Raw genomic sequence first — 19,725 nt, 5'->3', positions numbered from 1 at the left:
GAACTGACTTGCAAATTGTCTTCTGACGTGCATATGGTCCCTATGGCATGCACATGTATACACACACACACACACACACACAGACAGAGAGAGAGAGAGAGAGAGAGAGAGAGAGAGAGATGTACTACAAAATACATACATATATACATACATACAAATTTTAATTAAGAAAACCCTTCTTGGCGAGAGTGGTAGTACAGGATTGCATCCTGCTGAAGAATAGTACAGGCTACATATGTAACAAGAACCTATTTCCGACAAGAAGGGAAAAGAAAAAATAATCTTGTCTAATTCTTTCAACTATTAGAAGTGAGGCGAGCTTAACCTTTTAGTTGTGGTTAAGTAATTCAACTTAAAAAGTCCAAGCTTCATTTCTCTGGGTGTATTTTCTCTTGATGGCTGGCCCACACAGCCCAGGTAGCTAAAGCTCATTCACAGCTATCACCACTCCCTACCCATCCCCACCAGTGTATTCAAATTCAATGCCAAAAGTTACTTATTAAACACAAGAGATATCGTGCCCTGAGAAACCCATTATAAACTTTGTCTGTGGGAGAACTGATCTCTTCCTGAAACCCGGGACTGCCATCTCAGAGAAGAGGACATGGGGAGCCATCACGTAAGTATTCACTGCCTTTGGGAATCTGTTTTTTTGTTTTTTGTTTAGCCAGGGAAAGAATTCATCTCTAAACTCATGATTGATACCCTCATGCTTCATTGCTTTGATGGTCCCCTTCTTGCTATTTGGAATGTATTTCTCTCCTGTAAGAGGGGCTTTTAAAAGGTGTTTAAAATAATGCAATAAAGATTGCCTTGCAGAGGGCAAATGGCTTGCATGTATTTGTAGGATGTATAAGTAAAGCTTTTAGTTTGTACAAAACCTCATAGACTATTCCTATTTAGAGTGTGTGTGATAGATGGGTTCCTGTTGAAAATATCAATACAGCAAGGTAAGATACTCCTGTGTGGCCATATAATTTAGACTACAAGGTGAAAATCTCCCAGGGTTGCCTCCAAGCAGGTTCAAAGACCCAGATACTTGCAATTGTTCACAGCGTAGACTAAACGTTTCATTATTTCCTTCTGACGTGTCTAGGCTTATGAATATCATGTCTGAAATGAGGAAAAACTGACTAAAAACATTTACAGTTTGGAATCTTTGGTGCATGAGGCAAATAAGAATTGAATCAGATTTTTAAGCTGAGATATGAATATCTTAAGCTAGTCCAGTAAGAATTTGAATAAGGTTGTGCACAGCTGCCGTAGCTTCACATGGCAAGATTTCGTATGTACAATATATTTAATATAGATATTTATAGAGTATGACATTAGGGTAAAGTGTCATAGGTAAAGGGAGTAAAACTCCAATTTTTCCTGCAAACTAGCTTTGTGTATAAGAGTTTGCCTTTATTGGTATGAAAGGGACACTTAGTGGTCAGAAACCTACAAGTGTTGCTTTCAGAGGGTCATTAACTTTTAAATCATATGTAAATAGCCTTTTCAAGCTAGCCAGGGTGATGAGTTATCTATTCACTGTCTCTCCCAGAAGCCAAAAACTACTTATAATAATATATTCTTCAAATGGACACAAGGGACTTCAGGAGACCACTGGCCCCAACACCTGCACTTTGAAGGACAATTTTGTTCCTTGAAAAAAATCACCCCTCACTAGGGTAGCTGCTTTTTGAGACTGGAGCAGAATTTTTTATAGATTTCGTTTTTGAATCCCCAGGCCCTTTCTTACTCCTCTTAGAAGGCCATTAACGGTTGTCCAAAGGAGAAGGCCATCCCACCCTCAGTAGCCCTGCACCCACTCAAGTACAGCCCATAGGCACTTTGTTTTCCTTTCTAATTATGAGATTTCTCACAGATGAAGTATCACCCAGTTATGGTCTTTTGCTTCAGGCTGAAAAACCTCAATATAAGGCATGACTTGCAAGCAGGGATCACACACACACACACACACACACACACACACACACACACACACACACACGACACACACGAGTGCACTCACACATGCATGCACACACTCACGCATGCATGCACACACCCATGCACACATGCACCCATACATGCATTCGACCCACCCATGCACCCAGCACTCATGCACCCACACAGGCAAAAGGCTTGTTACAATATTTGCAGCTAATGGGAAAATGTAGCTTTCTAGGACTTCACAGTTCCCAGCAGCATCCCATTAACAAGCCCCAGGATGCTTTACCCCAAGCTAAGTTACAATGTAGCAAGGAAATTTAACAAGTGCAGAAGGGATGACTACATCCCAAAAGAGTAGATGTAAAACCCACTTAAACAACAAAGTATTATCCCAGAAATGGCTCAAATTGACGGCCCTAGCAAGCTTCTTGAGTATCTACAAACCAAAACCTGAATGCCGAAACCAAGTCACAAAATACTAGTAAAATGCATGTTCCTGCAAAATACTAGTTAACACACTAGTTCCTGCAAACCTAAAATGGGATGTGGTGTCGTGCTTACTCCAGTCAATTTAGGGAGAAAGTTTTTGTCATGGTAATTCCTGCAATGTCATTGGGCCCTTCTCTTGGCTCTGATACTTGATTTCCACATCAACACACACGCACGCACGCACGCGTGCGCTTTCTCTCTCTCTGATCTTTGTTCTTTTTCTCCCATGACTATGAAATGAAATTTGACTTATTAAAATGTTAAAATACATACAAAAAGGCAGACAGTGAACTCATGTACCAGCATTTGCTCATCTTTATGATCCAGGGTGCTGTACACTAAGTTTTAGGCTATCATTATCATTTAATATTGAGAAAGTCATACATCCCTAAGAACACACCCATAGACCAATATTCTTGCAAAATCAAGAGAGCAATGGCCAGGAGATGCATCTTCCAAGTGCTGGAATCTCAGCCAGGCCAGAAACTGAAGAACACTTAGACTTTTGTTTTGTACTTTTCTTTTTCCTCCCCATTAGTGATTTTATTATTTTTATTTTTATTTATTACTCTTGTATGTGTGCATGTGTGAGCATGCATGACATGATGCATGCCCAGAGGTGTGAGGACAACTCTGTGGAGTCAGTTCTCTCCTTCCATCATTACATGACTCTCAAGGATCGAACTTAGGTCTCCAGACTTCCACCACTAACGCCTTTACCCACTGAGCCATCTCACCTGGCCTGAGTTTCTTTTTTTCCCTTTCACTTCTTTTCTTCCTTTCTTCCTTTCTTCCTTCTTTCCTTCCTTCCTTCCTTTCTTTATTGATTTATTGGCACTAAAGACATAATTCTTCGTGACTAATCTGTTTGGAATAGAAGTAACCGAGACACTGGATTAGTAACATCACACCATACATAGTCAAAGAGTTTGCACAGCCTAAGCTGTCCCTGTGCGGCTGAGCACCACACACGGAAAAATAAGATACATAGAAAATCGTGCTTGGGTTTAGCTAGACGGCTCATCAGTTCTGCTTTGTTGTGTGGGTTGTTTCCAAGAGAACTGGTATCTAGAGGAAAATAGAAAATTGAGCTGACCACTGAAGTGTGACAAAATAATGAAGAGGCAGAAAGCAAGACTTGGGAGGGACACTAAAAAATGTGGAAATGCTCATGAAACCAAACGGATGAGTGGCTTCTGGGAAATTATTTGCAACACTGATGAAGAGTCTAGAGAGACCCACAGCTTTGTTATTCAACACTGGGCCCTTGACCTAGAAGAAATATCAGCATTACCAGGACACTTATCATAAATGGGAAACTGGGACTATAGAGAAGGCTCAGTTGGTAAACTACTTGCTTCACAGGCATGAGTGCCTGAGTTCAAAGTCCCAGCACCCAGATAAAAAGCTAGGCATGGCATGGCAGCACACGTCTGTAATCCCAGGGCTGCACAGGCAGAGACTGGGGGATCCCTAGAGATTTCTGGCCAGTTAGTTTAGATGAATTGGGGAGTTCCAGGTTCACTGAGAGACCCTGCCTCAAAAATGAGGTGCCAGGCTAGGCATGGTAGCACACCCCTATAATCCCAGGTGGGCCTCTGTGAGTTCAAGGCCAACCTAGTGTACACACCGAATTCCAGGCCAGTCAAGGCTACATAGTAAGACCCTGTCTCAATAAAAGAAAAATAGGGAAATGATTAAGGAAAACACTATCAACCTCTGACCTCCACAGGCACACACACACACACACACACACAATCTCAGTGCCACCCAAAGCTACTGAACTTCAATCTGTATCAGTGAGTCTCATACATATGAAAGTCTTACAGTCTTGGGTGCAAGTTTCCAACTTTGGATGGACGTGGGAGAGTTCTAAAATCCACTGGTGTCCAGGCCCCACCCTAGAGGTTTGAAATGAATTGCTGTGGCTGTTGTCTTAGACGTCAGGACTTTTAAGTGTTCCCTCAAGTGACTCTTAAGTTTCATGCATACACCTAACCATGAGGAGAGCTCGGCACACTGCTGATGAAAGCAGAGTCGCTGGGAGTGTCTACGAAAGAAGACCAGCTTGTAAATGTCACATCTGTCCAACGGCCTGCTGTGTTGCCCACGAACATGCCAAGGGAATGACTTGCTTGTGCTAATATTTAGCCAATGTAAACATTGTCTAATGTTTGGGACCAGTGGCAGATGCACGCCAAGGGAGCCCCAGTCGAAGGTGGACCGAGCGATACTTGGGAGATGTGCAACAGGTGGAGGAACACACCTAGATTTCTGGGGAAAGAAGGCAAGCTCTGGAGGCAGGTGAAAATCTTGCAGGGAGTTTCAGGGAAGAAGGTACACATTTAACCAAGTGTGTCCATTAAATTGTGACCTGTTCCTCAAGTGTACCACAGACGACCCCCAGCAGAAACACCCTGCAACCAAGCTTCCCTTCTCAGGAAAACATTTATAGTGGAAAGCTAGTGTTTGGGGTCACCACACTGATTATAGAAAGTTCTCAGAAGGACCCATGACAGCAAAATACTCCATGTACAAAGTATGCCATCTTTATTTACAGACAGGTTTTCTTTCTTTTTTAATTTATTTATTTACTATGTATATAGTGTTCAACCTGCATGTATGCCTGCACACCATAAGAGGGCACCAGATCTCATCATAGATGGTTGTGAGGTACCATGTGGTTGCTGGGAATTGATTAGAACCACTGCTCTTAACTTCTGAGCCATCTTTCCAGCCCCCTACAGACAGGTTTTTACTCAAGGTCTAGATACTTTTCAAGTGAAATTATGTGCCCTGGGCTTCTGGGGATTTCTTATCGATGGCAGATAAAAGCATCCATGCTGAAAAGGCTGCTTAGAACACATAGGGCAAGTATTGATACACTCACACAAGGAAGAAAATGAAACTCAGACCAGGAGCCACTTAGAATGCAGACATGTTCATACACAACCTGGCAGCACAACCTGGCATCCGTGATCTCAGCACAGAAGCAAGAACTGAAACTTAGCTGGGCAGTGATGGCACATGCCTTTAATCTCAGCACTCAGGAGGCAGGGGCAGATGTATCTCTGTGAGTTTGAGGCCAGCCTGGTCTACAAAGCAAGTTCCAGGACATTCAGGACAGAGAAACCCTGCCTTGAAATACCAAAAAGAAGAAAGAAGAAGAGGAGGAGGAGAAGGAGAGGAAGAAGAAGAAGAAGAAGAAGAAGAAGAAGAAGAAGAAGAAGAAGAAGAAGAAGAAGAAGAAGAAGAAGAAGAAGAAGAAGGCTCAGAAGTGTTGATGATAGCCAGTGTCTCTCCAGCGCTTACCGGAATGGGAATTACATGGGTGCACACTGTGATCTGTGATGTTGGAGCTTTCACTGGACCACACTCTGGACAGAGTCCTCATGACAGTCCTGGGAGACGCTGGTAGGATTCCTCTCTCAAACAGAAAGAAAGTGAAACAAAAGAAAGTGGGGTGATTTAGACATCCATTAAGAGATACATCATGGGGGACAGGGGAGATGGCTCTGTGGTTAAAGTGTCTGCTGTCTGAACAGAATGATCTGAGTTCAGATTCCAAGAACCCATGTAACAGGTGAGCATGGCAGTGTGCATCTGGAACCCTCAGTACTGGGTGAGGGATATGCAGACAGGAGATTCCAAGAGCTTGCTAGCCAGCCAACCTAGGCAAAATAGTGAGCCCCAGATTCAGTAAGAGCCCCTGTGGAGCATGATAAAGGAAGACACTAATATTGACCTCTAGCCTCCATACACACACACACACACACAGGAGTGTGAACACACCCTCACATACAAATATATGCAACACACATATACATACACAAAAGATCCAGCATGGATTTGGATTTAGCAAGTTCTCATACTGTGTCTTGGGTTCATTTAAGGCTCGTATTAGTAGTAGAAGCTAACTTAACTGTCATAACTAGTGGGAAAACAGGGTCATCACTTCTTCACCTTCTTTCATCCCCTTCCTAAGTCTTCACCTCCTCCAGCAATCCCCTAAGCATCTGCAAACAGTACTACCAATTGGGAACCACCTGTTGAATACATGAGCCTATGGGAGCTATTATCGTTCAAACCACCGCAAATACTTCCAAATGCATCTAAATTAAGCCAACATTCTACATCATTGTAGCCCAAATCTCTCTATCCAGCTCCATTCCCAGATCAACTCATGAGTGAGGCACTAACAATGATATGTTTTCAGACCCCCAAGTGGTTCTATACTAACCGTAGATGAGAGTCATGGGCCTGGTGGCCGATGTACATCTAGAGTGGTGATCCCTAAGTGGGATCTGCAGATCGGCATCGTGGGTATAACATAGGACCCACTGAATTAGCAACTGCAGAGGCAAAGCCCAGTGAGCTCATCTGAACGAGTCCTGTGGGTAATTCGGATGGTTTTAGCAGGCCCGAGCATGGCAAACACCACAGGCCCAAGCATAGCAAACACAGGTCCAAGCCTGGCAAACATGTTGCTGACAGGTTTTGCCTTGTCCACTTCTTCCCCATCACCTTTGCCTTGCTTAAAAAAAAAAAAAAAAAAAAAGACAATAGGTTACGTCCCTAAAGCTAGCCTGCTTAAAAAAAAAAAAAAAAAAAGACAATAGGTTACGTCCCTAAAGCTAGCCTGCTTAAAAAAAAAAAAAAAAGACAATAGGTTACGTCCCTAAAGCTAGCCACTAAGGCCCATTCCCTTATTTGGCCACTTCCTCCTCCTAAGGCTGACTACCAAGGTCCAGCTATCGAAGTACTGAAGTCCAGCAATCAAAAGCCCTCTTTGGGGGCTGAAGAGATGGCTCAGTGGTTAAGAGCATCGACTGCTCTTCAGAGCTCTTGAGTTCAATTCCCAGCAACCACATTGTGGCTCACAACCACTTTTAATGAGATCTGGTGCCCTCTTCTGGCCACAGGGACACGCGCAGGCAGAACACTATATATAATAAATAAATAAATCTTAAAAAAATAAAAATTAAAATTAAAAAAAAAGCCCTGTTTGGTTCACCTAATTAACATGCCCAATCGAAATTAAACACGTCATCCTAACACAGGATTTCCCCCTTTACCTTCATAGAGTACCATTTGCCTATGTGCCACACCTGTGTCCTCTCTATCCAGAAGCAGTCCTTTGTCCCTCCAGAGCAAAGGTCCCTTCCCTTTTCCCTTGTTCCCTTCCCCTTCTCCCTCATCCTCTGTCTCCTGTCTTTCTCTCTTACTCTCTGCCCTTTGTCCCTCTGGGGGAAAATCGCGGTTATGCCGAGAACTTGGTCTTGGGGTGTTTTGTGCCAACTTCATGCAAACATGTTGCCACAGGTTTTGCCCTCTAGGCCTGTGTTTGCCATGCTTAGGCCTGCTAGAGCCCTTCACACTTAACTGCCAAAACTCTGGTCAAAGCATAAACCTCCAGGTCCAAGGTAGAGCTGGGCCTCGGCTTTCTCTGCAGACCATTCTCAGCGCCAAGCCTCCAGAGATGCCCAGATAATGGCCCCCAAAGTCTGCTGAGCTCCAGCCTTCCTCCCTGCTTTAGGCAATAGGGAACCCCCAGTCAATCCCACTTCATGGAGTAACAAGCGTGGGGCTGCCTTTAGATGGGCCACGCTAAGATGTGGGGGAGAAAGATTGGGAGATGGACAATCGTCACCAAGGACAGCACAGGGAAGCAGTGGTCCTGAGACAGTGAAAAGCCTTTACCCCTTCCAGCAACCAGAACAATGGCATTGGGCCGGAGAGAAGAGGGCAGGTGAGAGGGTCAAGTCACTGTGCTTTGCTAACTGCCTATGGGGGGAAAAAGGAGAATACAACGACTTCTAAAGCATCTGGCGTGTGTACCCAGGTAGATGGCCATCCATCTCAGAGATGGAAGGCCACATGGAGGTTTGCAAAATCAGAGTAAGCTCAGTGTTGGGGTCTGTTGAGTTTGGGATACCTTCCATAGACCCAGCAGGCACCTGGATCGACACCTCAAAAAACAGGGGGCTTGAGGTAACTGGGGGAGAATGAGCTCACAGCAGGTTTCTCTGTTTGTCCTTGAGCAATTAGTAGGTGTCTGATTATAAGCAGGACTAAAAATAGTTTCAGTAACAAACACATTTATTGATCTGTCTGTTGTATGACTTTTCTTGGGGAGACATGAACCAGTAGCTAGTCACCCTAGATATGGCGCCGAAGACAAACCAAATCAACGATTTTGCCCAAGTTTAGCATGAACCAATGGATTTAATTGGGGTTACTTACAAGGACACAGGAGAGTGGATTTTTTGCCTGTAAGAGTATGAATTGGTGGATATAGCACTAAAAACAGGTTTCCTTTGGCAATTGTTAACTATTAATGTGTCATGGGGAGGGGCGGAATCTAGGCCTAGCGCACAATCCATGACCTGGCTGCTTTAGGAGCCCTCTCTCACGTCTTCAAGAGAATGCTAGGGGGCCTGGTTTAATGAGGCTCTCATGAGGGTAATCACAGCTCCTCTGATTCCAAGATAGAAACAGCAGTGTCATGTCCAGAGGACCGCGTTCCACAACACAGCCTTAGCAGGCAGCCTGGAAGGAGACATGTGGTGTTTCAGTAACACCATTAAAGACCACACTATAGCTGCTTCTCTGTCCTGCCACCTCCATGTATGTCTACCTCCTCCTCATGACACAAAAGGATGGTCATGAGTCACAGGAAGGAGGAAAATAGATCTTTCTCCTTGTGTACCACCTTCCTATACGAGGAAAATCTTTTTGGAAGTTCCCAGCATCCCATGTCACAGGGCAGACTGATCAACAGATCCGCCCTAGGCTGGCAAAGGGAGACTGGAGGGTTGAGTCCTTTGTCCCTGGGGTAGAAGTGAGCCATCCATTTACAAAGAAGGGGAGAGAGGAAGGGTTGGGGCAGGAGAAGAGTTGGCTCCATGCTGTTGGAAATGGTGTGACAGCCCAAATGAACCGGTAAGAGGGAGGCCTGATCAGACAGTCCAACCTAGGAAAACAGGTCTGCTCCCAGAGTCCATGAATATTGGCTCCAACACAAGCATGCATGTTGCACGTGCGCACACGCACACGCACACACACACACACAGAGAGAGAGAGAGAGAGAGAGAAAGAGACAGAGACAAAGAGACAGACAGAGACAAGCTTTCAAGTCCCTTATACAAAACTGCTTAACACTTGCATGTAACCTATGCACATCCTTTTGCATACTAAGTCCTGTCTAGATTAGTGCCTGGATAGCATTGTATTAAACATGAAGTGTAAACGGTTGTTCACTCTACTGTTTCAAATTTAACGACAATAAAAATGCCTGTACATGTTCTGGACAGAGGCAATTGTTTTCCAGATAATGTTTTACCTGTGGTTGGTTGAATCTGTAGAAGCAAAGTCAATAGACAATGTACAAAGACTGTACATCATCTTCCCTCAGCATCTGTATATATAATACATCAGGGAGGGCATGGAGAGATAGCTCAGTGACCAGGGGTGCTTGCTGAACCATCGTGAAGACGAGAGTTTGAATCCCAGTACTCATGGAACAAGCTAGGTGTCCTGTGCACGTTTGCAATCCCAGCTCCCAAGGAAGGCAGAAGCATGAGGATCCCTAGGGCTTGTTGTATTCCGGTTCAGCCAAAAAAACCTAAGTCCCAGGTTCAAGGAGAGCCTCTGCCTCAAAAGAACAGTCAGAGGGTGACAGAGGAGGACACCCAACACCCTCGTCTGTGCCCTGTGTTGCCTTCAAAGACACACATACCCACACACACACTCATGTAGACTTACATGCACACAGAAAAATAAAGCATCTTTTTTAAACGTCAAAGAATTCTGGTTGGCTTGGGTCATGTCCTGCATAGTGGATGATCACCACTGGCTAAGGCTGAGTTTACCTTTGGGAGTGGGGGCATTGCCTGATTTCTTCAAAGTGTGGTGGTTTTTTGTTTTTGTTTTTGTTTTATTTTGTTTTTTAACTAATACCATGTTTCGTGCCACCACTACTTATACTAACTTTCAGATGACTTAGAGACAATAAAAACTCCAAGAACAGACAGTAAGTAAAACAACTCCCTCTTCATGTGATGGGGATTTGAGTAGTTATAGTGTGGCTGGGGGGTAGAAGAAACACACAAAAAGGAATTTTAAAGAAAAGAATTACTAGGCCAGGAGCCAATGCACATTCAAACTCTCTAACTGGGGGAAAGAATAACATTCATTGTTTTGATACAGACTGAGATAGGAATTTGCTAAAGTGAATTCAGCTGTTTCACCTTGCTTCTTTTTTAGCAAATCAGAACTTGTCCTCACTGGTGTTTAGAGCTCTCACTGTCCAGTGTATATAATACCACAACCGCCTACCTCAGCCCCTAATATTTTCTCTCTTCGATTCCAACTGCCCACTTATCTTTGACTCTTAAGGTTTCTAGAATACACCAGTTATTTTTTATCTTATAGGAAATGAATCCCAAGTGTTCACTCTGGGTGAATTGGCTAAAGTCAATCTTTGGCATTATAAGAAGGAAGTAGATCATTCCTTTCTAATGAAAAACATGCTTCATTTGCCAATAACCCCTGAAGTCATGGCTCCTGCCACCATTGAGAAATAACCTTCATTCCCCAGCAGCCACTCTGCCCTCTAAGCTCCTTTCCTTGGTGCAGTCCAGTGGTAACTGGATATCTGGAAGCTTAACACTCTTCCAAGGTCCTCAGCTCCCAAAACAATCTGCGGACATCCTTTGAGTAGACCGTCATTATCCCCATGACACAAATCTCGTTTCTAGATAATTAATGCTATTCCCCTTCTAGCGGTCACTCTGTGTTCTTGGGCCCCAACACAGTACTGAAAGACCCAAAATGGGCCAACGGAGAGCTGTCACGTAGTCACAACATCCTGCCATGCAGGCTGTGGTGCCCTCAATATCAGGAGGCAGACACAGATCAGGAGGTGACAGCTGACTTCTCGCTGAGATCTCTACTCAGCTCCAATTTGTCTTCCTAGTTACCTTATCCTGTTATTCCTCTTTCAGATTTATCTTCAGAAAGACACAGCCCGCTTTTAATCTTCCCTTGTATGAAAGCCCAGTTGTTTGTTTTTGGTGCCTGGAGATCTTGCCTTAGTCAGGACCCACGTGCCATTTACCACTAGAAGCTCAGCCTCTCAATACCTACTAAAGTAGTGTGTTGACAGCATCATTACAAGCGCAGGCCTTGGTCTAGACCCTGGTCACGTAGGACCTTGATACTATTGACATTTGAGCTCAGATAACACTTTGTTGTGAGGGGTTTTCTATGTATTGCAGAATGTTTAGCAAGCTATGACTTCTATCATTAGCTGTAAGAGTAGCTGTCCTCTGCTTGGGATCATTGTAAATGTTTCTGGGCAGTGCCAATATTGCCCAGAAGGAGAAATCACTCCTGGTTAGTTGAGAACCAATGCATTTATTCCACACCTTTGAGAGAGCAAGACCGTGAGGCACAATCTGTCCCCATAATGTCTTCAGCTCTCTGGATCTGCGTCAGCGGTCGTATCTGCTGCCTTTTGCCTTCACATTGACCCTGTCTCTTATCACAGGGGCAAAGCTCCTGAGGATCACCCCTTGTCCCCCACATGAAGACAATGGCAGCTCTGGGGTGGCAGGTGTTCGACGTCAATGATTTACGGGGGCCAGGGGAGGCTTCACTGTACAGTCGATGAGGAGACTGGCAGACTGCTAGGCAGCAGGTGTCCCTGAGTACAGTGACATTATAGGGAAAGACATTGGTGTAATCACTCACGAGTTCATTTACACACATCTCCTGCTTGGCTGCAGCCCACAAAAGGTCCCCCAGTTTCATCTCCCTGTATCCTCACTCAGCATGATAAGCTGTCCACACATTTATACTTCTAAACGTCCACTGCCACCTTGAGGAACAATGGTACCTGCCACTTCAAGGTACTGGCTGTAGAAGAGTCTTAGGTCAGGCTTCCTTGCTTCTGGCCAAGTCCACAGTCGCCTTTGATAGGTAAATGTCACATCAACACATATAGCCTATGAATGTGTGTCTTTCTAGAAAATGCCCTAACTATGCTAATTGCCATTAAAGGGTAAGGCGGGCATGGTAATACACACCTTTAATCCCAGCACTTATGAGGCAGAGACAGGGGGATCTCTGTTGATTGAGTTCCAGGCCATCCTGGTCTACAGAGTGAGTTCCAGGACAGCCAGCTAGCTACATAGAGAAGCCTTGTCTCAAAAAAATCAACTAAAAAAAAGTAGCAACATATAGAATAGATGTAAATGCAAGTTTATTTCTAATATAAGAAGTTTTACTCATTTTTTCAATACACAGTCAATCCATGTAAATAAGGCATGTTGAGTTCTGATCCAATTTGATGTCCTTATTTTTCTTTTGCATGTGTGTGTGTTGTGTATGTATGCATATCACCATGTGTTTGGGTACACGTGAGTGTGCATGTGTGCAGAGGCTTGAAGCTGAGATCAGGAATCTTCTTCACTGCTCACCCCTTGTGCATAGAGACACAAATGAACCCAGAGCTTGCCTGCTTCAGCTAATCTACCTCCTCAGGCTGCTCCAGGGATCCCTTGTCTCTGTTTTCCCAGCCCTGGAATTACAGGAGGACCACTTTACCCACCAGACAGCTACATGTGTGCTGGGGATCTCAACCCCAGGCCTCACGTTTGTGAGGCAAGCACTTTAACCATTGAGCTATCTTTCCAGCCTATTTGTCTTCTTTCAACCTTATTTGTCAAATTATCCAAATAGCTTATTCACGTAGAGTGATGTCCAATTGCTTAATAATCAGAGTGTCACTTCAAAACTGAGTCTCTGAAAGCAGAATCCAGGGCAATACATGGCTCTGCCACACTCCAGCGCCCCTCTGTGGACAGAGCTCAGGCTTCTACAAGCACTTCCCAGCTCTCGGATTTACCCCAAGATTAGTAATTACAGATACCAGTGGGAAGAGGCACTGGGACGAGGAAAGCCCTGCTCTGAGCTGGTGTGATCATGGAGAACCCGGATAGAAATAAAGCAATAACCACAGGGCAGAATACCAAATATTCCTGTAAGATTCAAGCTGTGCTTGAATGTGCCCAGCAGAATAAAAAGAAAAACAGTGTTTTCTGTTTAGTAGCCTTGGTGTTTGCCATAAAAGCACTTAAGTGCATTTTGATTAAAAAAAAAAATAAGACTTTTGATCAAGTTGATTAACCAGAAGAAACCATGACCAAGAAACAATCAACTTAATGAAACCAATATGTCGTACTTAAAACGCAAATGGTCCCTTGATTGTTTCAAGTTGTCTCCCAACCTCTACTATCCGTGTCTATGGATACATCATGAGAATATTTTCTGGCTCAGAATTCATGAACTTTAACTGTGCAGTAATTTGTGTTCAGACTCACTGGCTCAAAGTACAAATGACTAACCATTGAGAGGTATGAGGTCATTACAGGGACAGAAGTTCCTTCCCATGACCAAGTAGGTGACCGTAGGCAGGTGACTTGATAACGAGACCGCAGTTTCTTTACCTGTAAAAGGACAGGATTAGATACATTCCTCAGTGCTTCCCAAAGTGCAAAACCTAAATACTGCCTCCGTGATGTCGGCTGTATACACATGTCACCTGATCGACTAACAGGTCTACTAATAACCGCCTTTAAATCTGTTTGCTTTTTTGCATCGCTGAATTTACCTTAAGAGGAAACTCTAGATTAGCCCCATGAATAGTGAGCTAGCATTGGTGTATGTATGAGAGAAAACACAAGACATTATCAAATTCTAACTAAGTTTGGTGTTGCCTGCTAATGGCTCTGGTTCTGTCACCTGCTCTCAGATTTTAAAGTGAAGGGGAAAAAGAAGTTTGCATGAAACAGAATAGTAGTTGACCCAGTAAATATCAGAGGTCTTGGGGGCCACTGTGCAAATACTTACATCCTGTTATCATCCAAAAGTAGCCATGGAGACATACCTGGATAGGCTGAGTGTTGCAACTTTATTTCCAAAAACAAATGATGGGTTGGTGATGGCCCTCAGCCCATGATGGTCCATCTGCTAGGTTGGAAGGGTGTGAAACCCTAATGTTATCAAAGACAACCAGAAGAAGTGAGAGAGAACTTAAAAGGGAATTTTTTTCTTTTTCTTATTACATCGCTATTTATTTTATGGGGTGTGTGCATGTGTGCGTGCGTGCGTGCATGCGTGTGTGTGTGCGTGCGTGCGTGCGTGTGTGTGTGTGTGTGTGTGTGTGTGTACATGCACAATCACATGCCATAGTACACATATGGAGGTCAGAGGCACACGTGTAGACTTCAAAAGCCATCTTGTGGGAGTCAGTTCTTTCCTATCATGTTGGTCCCAGTGATCCAACTCAAGTCATTAGGCTTGACGACAGTCACATTCACCCACTGGGTCATTTCCCAGGCCTGGGAATTCCTTTTCTAATGGGAGTCCTAGTGACTTCCCAGCCTTGGTGTTCTATATCACCTATTTGAAAAGCCTCTAGTTATATTCCACTATAAGACTCTATGCTAAACCTCTGCCCTCTGTGTTTAGCATTTTGAATAAGGCCCAGGCTTTCTTACCTATGCAAACCCTCAGTACATTTCCATTCTTCTTTTGTCTTCATTGAAATATGACCAGGAAATGTTTATAATTCTTGTTAGATCAATGGCTCTCTACCTTGGCTGTCCATTAGAACTGTCTGGAGAATTTCAAACGTACACAAGACTGATCTATACCTGCCTTTCCTGATTTAGTAGGGCCAAAGTGGGGCTCTGTCCTTTGTATATTTTGTACCTCCAAAATGATTGTGCTATGCAGCCAGGGTTGAAAAACTACTCACCTTTTTCCTGGCCAGGCCGTCTTCCTCAGCTCATTTTCCCTCCGCATGGTCTTAATTCGAAAGCTCTAAGTACAATTTAGCTCAAACTGGCCCACATCTGAATATCTGAGGCCCTTGCTTTCCCTTCTGGGTCCTGTTTTTCCCTCAGCTAGCATTGTCTTTCCCTTCCCTGCTCATCACCCCAGGAAGGCTGATGTCATTTTCAACTCAGGATATTATGTTGATAAATTTTTTCTTCCCTTCCCCTGGCCTCGTCCTTGACCCCCGACAATGACATGAACAAGGCCAAGCTATACATTGTATAAGGAAGAGGAGCCTCTTCTCCTGGAAAGACAGAGACAGGTCTTGCGGGCCTAAAAGAGTTCCTCTGTTCATCACATGCCATATGCTTTGGAACTGGCAGCATGTGTCCCCATTCCCCTCGTGAATACACGCACATTGACCAAGCCCCTCAGTGGGTGGCCATCGTGCTGGGTACTGGGGATGTGACAGTGGACATGAAGTGACTCTTCCCACCAAGGAATCTACAGTCGAAGGAAAAGGCCAGGCTGGTCAATGTCTACATGAAGGGACTAGGTGAGACGTCCCTAATGTAGACTATAACCACAAAAGACAAAATCAGTGGGTGTGCTGGGAAAGGAGACCATAATCAAAAGTCTAGTTTATAGGTTTGCCAATCATATGGCTGATTTCCAATAACTGAAATGACCTCTCTGGGCCCAGAGTTCAGAAGAGATGCTCACAACAGGCCCTTGCAAACTTACCTAGTCAGCTTCAGACAAAATGGTGAAGATCAATTTACCCAGCACTGTCACAGACTTAATACCGAAAGTCCTGTCTCCCAAGAAATCCCCAGTTCTAGGCAGACAGGTTAGAGATGGTTGCAGATCAGTCTCTGAAGTTTTAGTATATTCCCATATACAATTACATTCTCCATGACTACGAACAGAATCAATGGCCATGGCAACCACTTATTTAAAAAAAATCAAGCTGGGTGGTGGTGGTGCACGTCTTTAATCCCAGCACTTGGGAGGCAGAAGCGGGTGGGTCTCTGAGTTCGAGGCCAGCCTGGTCTACAGAGCGAGTTCTAGGACAGCCAGGACTACACAGAGAAACCCTGTCTCAAAAAAGCAAAAACAGCAACAACAACAACAGCAACACAATTGGAGGTTCACAAGGCTCCATTCTGCTAGTCAGTCCCAACCGGGAAATTCCAGTGAGGAATCCACTAGAAATATCTTTCCTCTTCCTCCCCTGCCTCACCGTGATGACCCCTTGGGAATAACACATAGACTTACATAGATTCTGTCAGACAGACAATGACATGTTAACTATGTCAATATTGGACAGTTTGTCAGGCTGGCGGTGGTCACTTCTCACCCACCCCCAAATAAACACAGTAGAAGTGGTCTTCTATTGGCCATACCTTTCCAATCCCCAGAATATCTCCACTAAAATTACACACACACACACACACACACACACACACACACACACACACACACACACCATGCTGTACTACTTCCTGTTCTGGAAGAAAGTTGCAAATGTAGGGTGAGATGGAGAGAGGAGGAGGAAGTGTCCTCAGAACTTATGGAAGGATGGAAAAACTTATTTCTCCCCTGTCAGCTCTGGGTCATCATGCCAAATGGCCGCTATTTAAACTCCCTGAGATTGTTGGGTAGGGCAAATGTTAATCTCAGCTTCCCAATGAGAAGCAGAACACACGATTCTGCTCCAGTGGAAAGGACACTGGGAGAAGGTTCTGGCCACAGTGACCCTCGTGCATGCCCAGCCTGCCTAAGAAGAGATGGAAGCCCATACTGCCTTGCAAAGAGTTGGTACCCAGTCTTCGGTTTTCATTTCACTTTCTATTTTTGCTCCATTCAACATCTCTTGATCCCACAGCTAACTAGACAAGAGGCTCTTGACTTCTCTGGCCAGGGGACAAGTGTCAAATGATGTTTCTGTGAAAGACGACCTTTCAAAGAGTTGGGCTGCAATTTCCATTCTGAAAACTAATTTTAATAGGGGCCCAAAGAATCAATAATGGCAAGTCAATAGCAGAGTTTCTGGACCCAGGGTGTAGGCATGGAGACTCATTCCATCACTTGACCTTGGACGGGTAATTTACCTCTCAGTCTTCTAACTTGGCCAGTCATAACACCTGTCTCCACAGTTGCTGCAAGGATTAAAAAAGAGTTTGATGTAATTAATCTAGACCAGAGCCTGCCATGTAGCAAGTGATCTGTTCTTGGCTGTCAATCTCAGGGCTAAGTTTTCCTCCCACAGATTTCTCTGTGACTTTTAGTCCCTGATGCTAATTAAAAGTATAAGATGGTTTTGGGTTTGACAAAATGTACAATTAGTAATTTTTAGTTCACTATGGTCAAGGTAGGTTTTATTTTTATGCGTGTATGCACACTCGAATGTTTATATGTTAAGGTTCAAGTGTGTACACATTTGTGTGAAGGCCAAAAGACAACCAGACAGCCTCAAATGTCATTTCTAAGGCACTATCCATGTATTGTTTTTAATTTTTGTTTGTTTTGTTAGGACAGGATCTCTCCAGGTAGATCAGGCTAGGCTGGCTGGCCAGTGAATGCTCTCCTGCCTCCCCAGTGCCAGGAGTACACGTGTGCAATACCATACCTAGTCTTTTTTTTTTTTAACGTGGGCTTTAGGGATTGAACTCAGATCTGTGTGCCTACAAAGCAAGCGCTTTACCAAAGAAGCTATCTCAACAACCCAAGTTCCAATTCTGAAGTGTCCAGGCTAAGCACCAGGGGAGGAATTCACTCAACCCAGTGCAAACCAAGTGAAAACAGAAGGCGATAACTAAAATACCACGTGCTCACCATACGCCAACCATTATGCCAAAGGTTCTGTGTCCATGTCCCTATAACAGGCCGTAAGAGGTGGGATTCTTACTAACTTTCAGAGGGGAAAACAGACTTAGAGAAGACAAGAGGGGAGATAGCTTTGTATCTGGATCAAGAGTAAATATCTTCAAGGGCAGAGGGGGCAACTAAGGTATCTGAGAAGTGCTTTCCCAAGTTAGACCTCGGTTTTCTCAACTTTACAACATTCTTAAAATCAACACAAGGCAATTTGACAATGGAATGGGATTCAGCATGTAAAAAGAAAACAATCGTGCGATTTGTGACAACTTTAATGAGCCTGCTAAGTAAAATAAGCCAATCACTAAAAGATCAACACTGCATCCCTCCACTATGGGGAGGTACCTACAATAGTGAAACTCACAGGGATGATGCATGGAGCTGTGGCTCCCAGGAGTCAAGGTGCAGCATGGGGGTGTTGGTTAGCCACGGTACAGTCTCAGCCATGCAAAACAAGCTAGTTCTGGAAATTGTACAGTATGCAATGATATTCTAGCACACACTTAAAATTAGTCAGGCAGGTGACTCTAATGCAGAGTGCTCTCGCCACACATTCAAAGGAACACAGAAAGTTGGGGAGGTGAGGGTGTATCTCAACCCTTGATCATGGTGAGAGTTCCATGGGTTTATGTGTAAAGGCATCAAGTTGTATTGAACCAAGTCCACTTAAATTAAATTGCTGATTTTTTTCGAGGATATTGTTTGTTAAAAACTAGTGCAAGTTCAGCCAGAATAGTCAACTTTGGTCGTGGTGCCATGAATGGTGGCGATAGGAATTGCTATGTCTGAGAAGGATCCAGGCAAGCCCAGGTCTGTCCCCAGCACAACCACCCTCCACTTTGCTCCTGCTTCCTAGACCCAGAAATCACCTTCTTCTAATCCCAGCCCTTGTTTTTAATATTCTCAGCTTCTTCATTTATTTCACAGTGGCCCCAGCAGCAGCACCTGGCAGCTCAGCAGCCCTCTGCCCTGTGCGCTTCCTGAGCCCTGCTGGCTCGGAGCCTGGACACCAGGCAACCATTCTCAAATATTTACTGAGCAGAGTGCCCCACACCAAGACCTGTGGTGGAAATATTAAATCCCAGGGCCGCTCCCATCACAGTTCAACAAGACTTCAGAGTCACAAATGACCCTTGCATCCTTACGTCACCAGGCAGCCCACCTTCTACGTGCCACCAGCCAAGTGATGACCGTAACCCAGCACTGTGCTGCTCTGTCGGAGACACGACAGCATCTGAACACCAAATGATACATGAGCGGGTGCATGTCTGCTTTAAAGACGAGCTGGTGACTCTCATTACATGAATAAGAAAGTATTGTTCCTGAGGAAAAGACGAGCCAAGCTGAAGAGCAAGCCTTTCTAGTCAGGCTGAATTTGAATTCCAGTAACTCAGACTTGTCCATTCTCAGTCCCAATCCTCTGCTTAGGGAACATCAGGGTTGGAAAATAAGAGTACACTGTTGTAGAACTGGGCACTCCTAGGACTCCAGAGGCTGAGGCAGGAGGATTGCTCTGACTTTGAGGCCCGTCTGTACTATAGAGTGAGTTTTGGGCTAGCCTGATCTAGAATGAGG

General features: G+C 44.4%; 1 protein-coding gene across 1 annotated transcript in view; it reads left to right on the top strand.

Moving 5' to 3' along the window:
* Nucleotides 1–541: 541 nt before the first annotated feature.
* Anxa13 (annexin A13) overlaps nt 542–19,725 on the top strand; it is a 55,704-nt gene continuing 36,520 nt past the window's right edge. Inside the window, exon 1 of the mRNA XM_028871881.2 lies at nt 542–619. Coding sequence (XP_028727714.1) covers nt 605–619 — 15 coding nt within the window. The 5' untranslated portion in view covers nt 542–604. The remainder of the gene's footprint in view (nt 620–19,725) is intronic.

The sequence above is a fragment of the Peromyscus leucopus genome, chromosome 20, assembly GCF_004664715.2.
Source record: "Peromyscus leucopus breed LL Stock chromosome 20, UCI_PerLeu_2.1, whole genome shotgun sequence".
NCBI classification, from domain to species: Eukaryota; Metazoa; Chordata; class Mammalia; order Rodentia; family Cricetidae; genus Peromyscus; species Peromyscus leucopus.
Note: the sequence above shows the minus strand (reverse complement) of the source record. Positions and strands in the feature narration are given on the sequence as shown.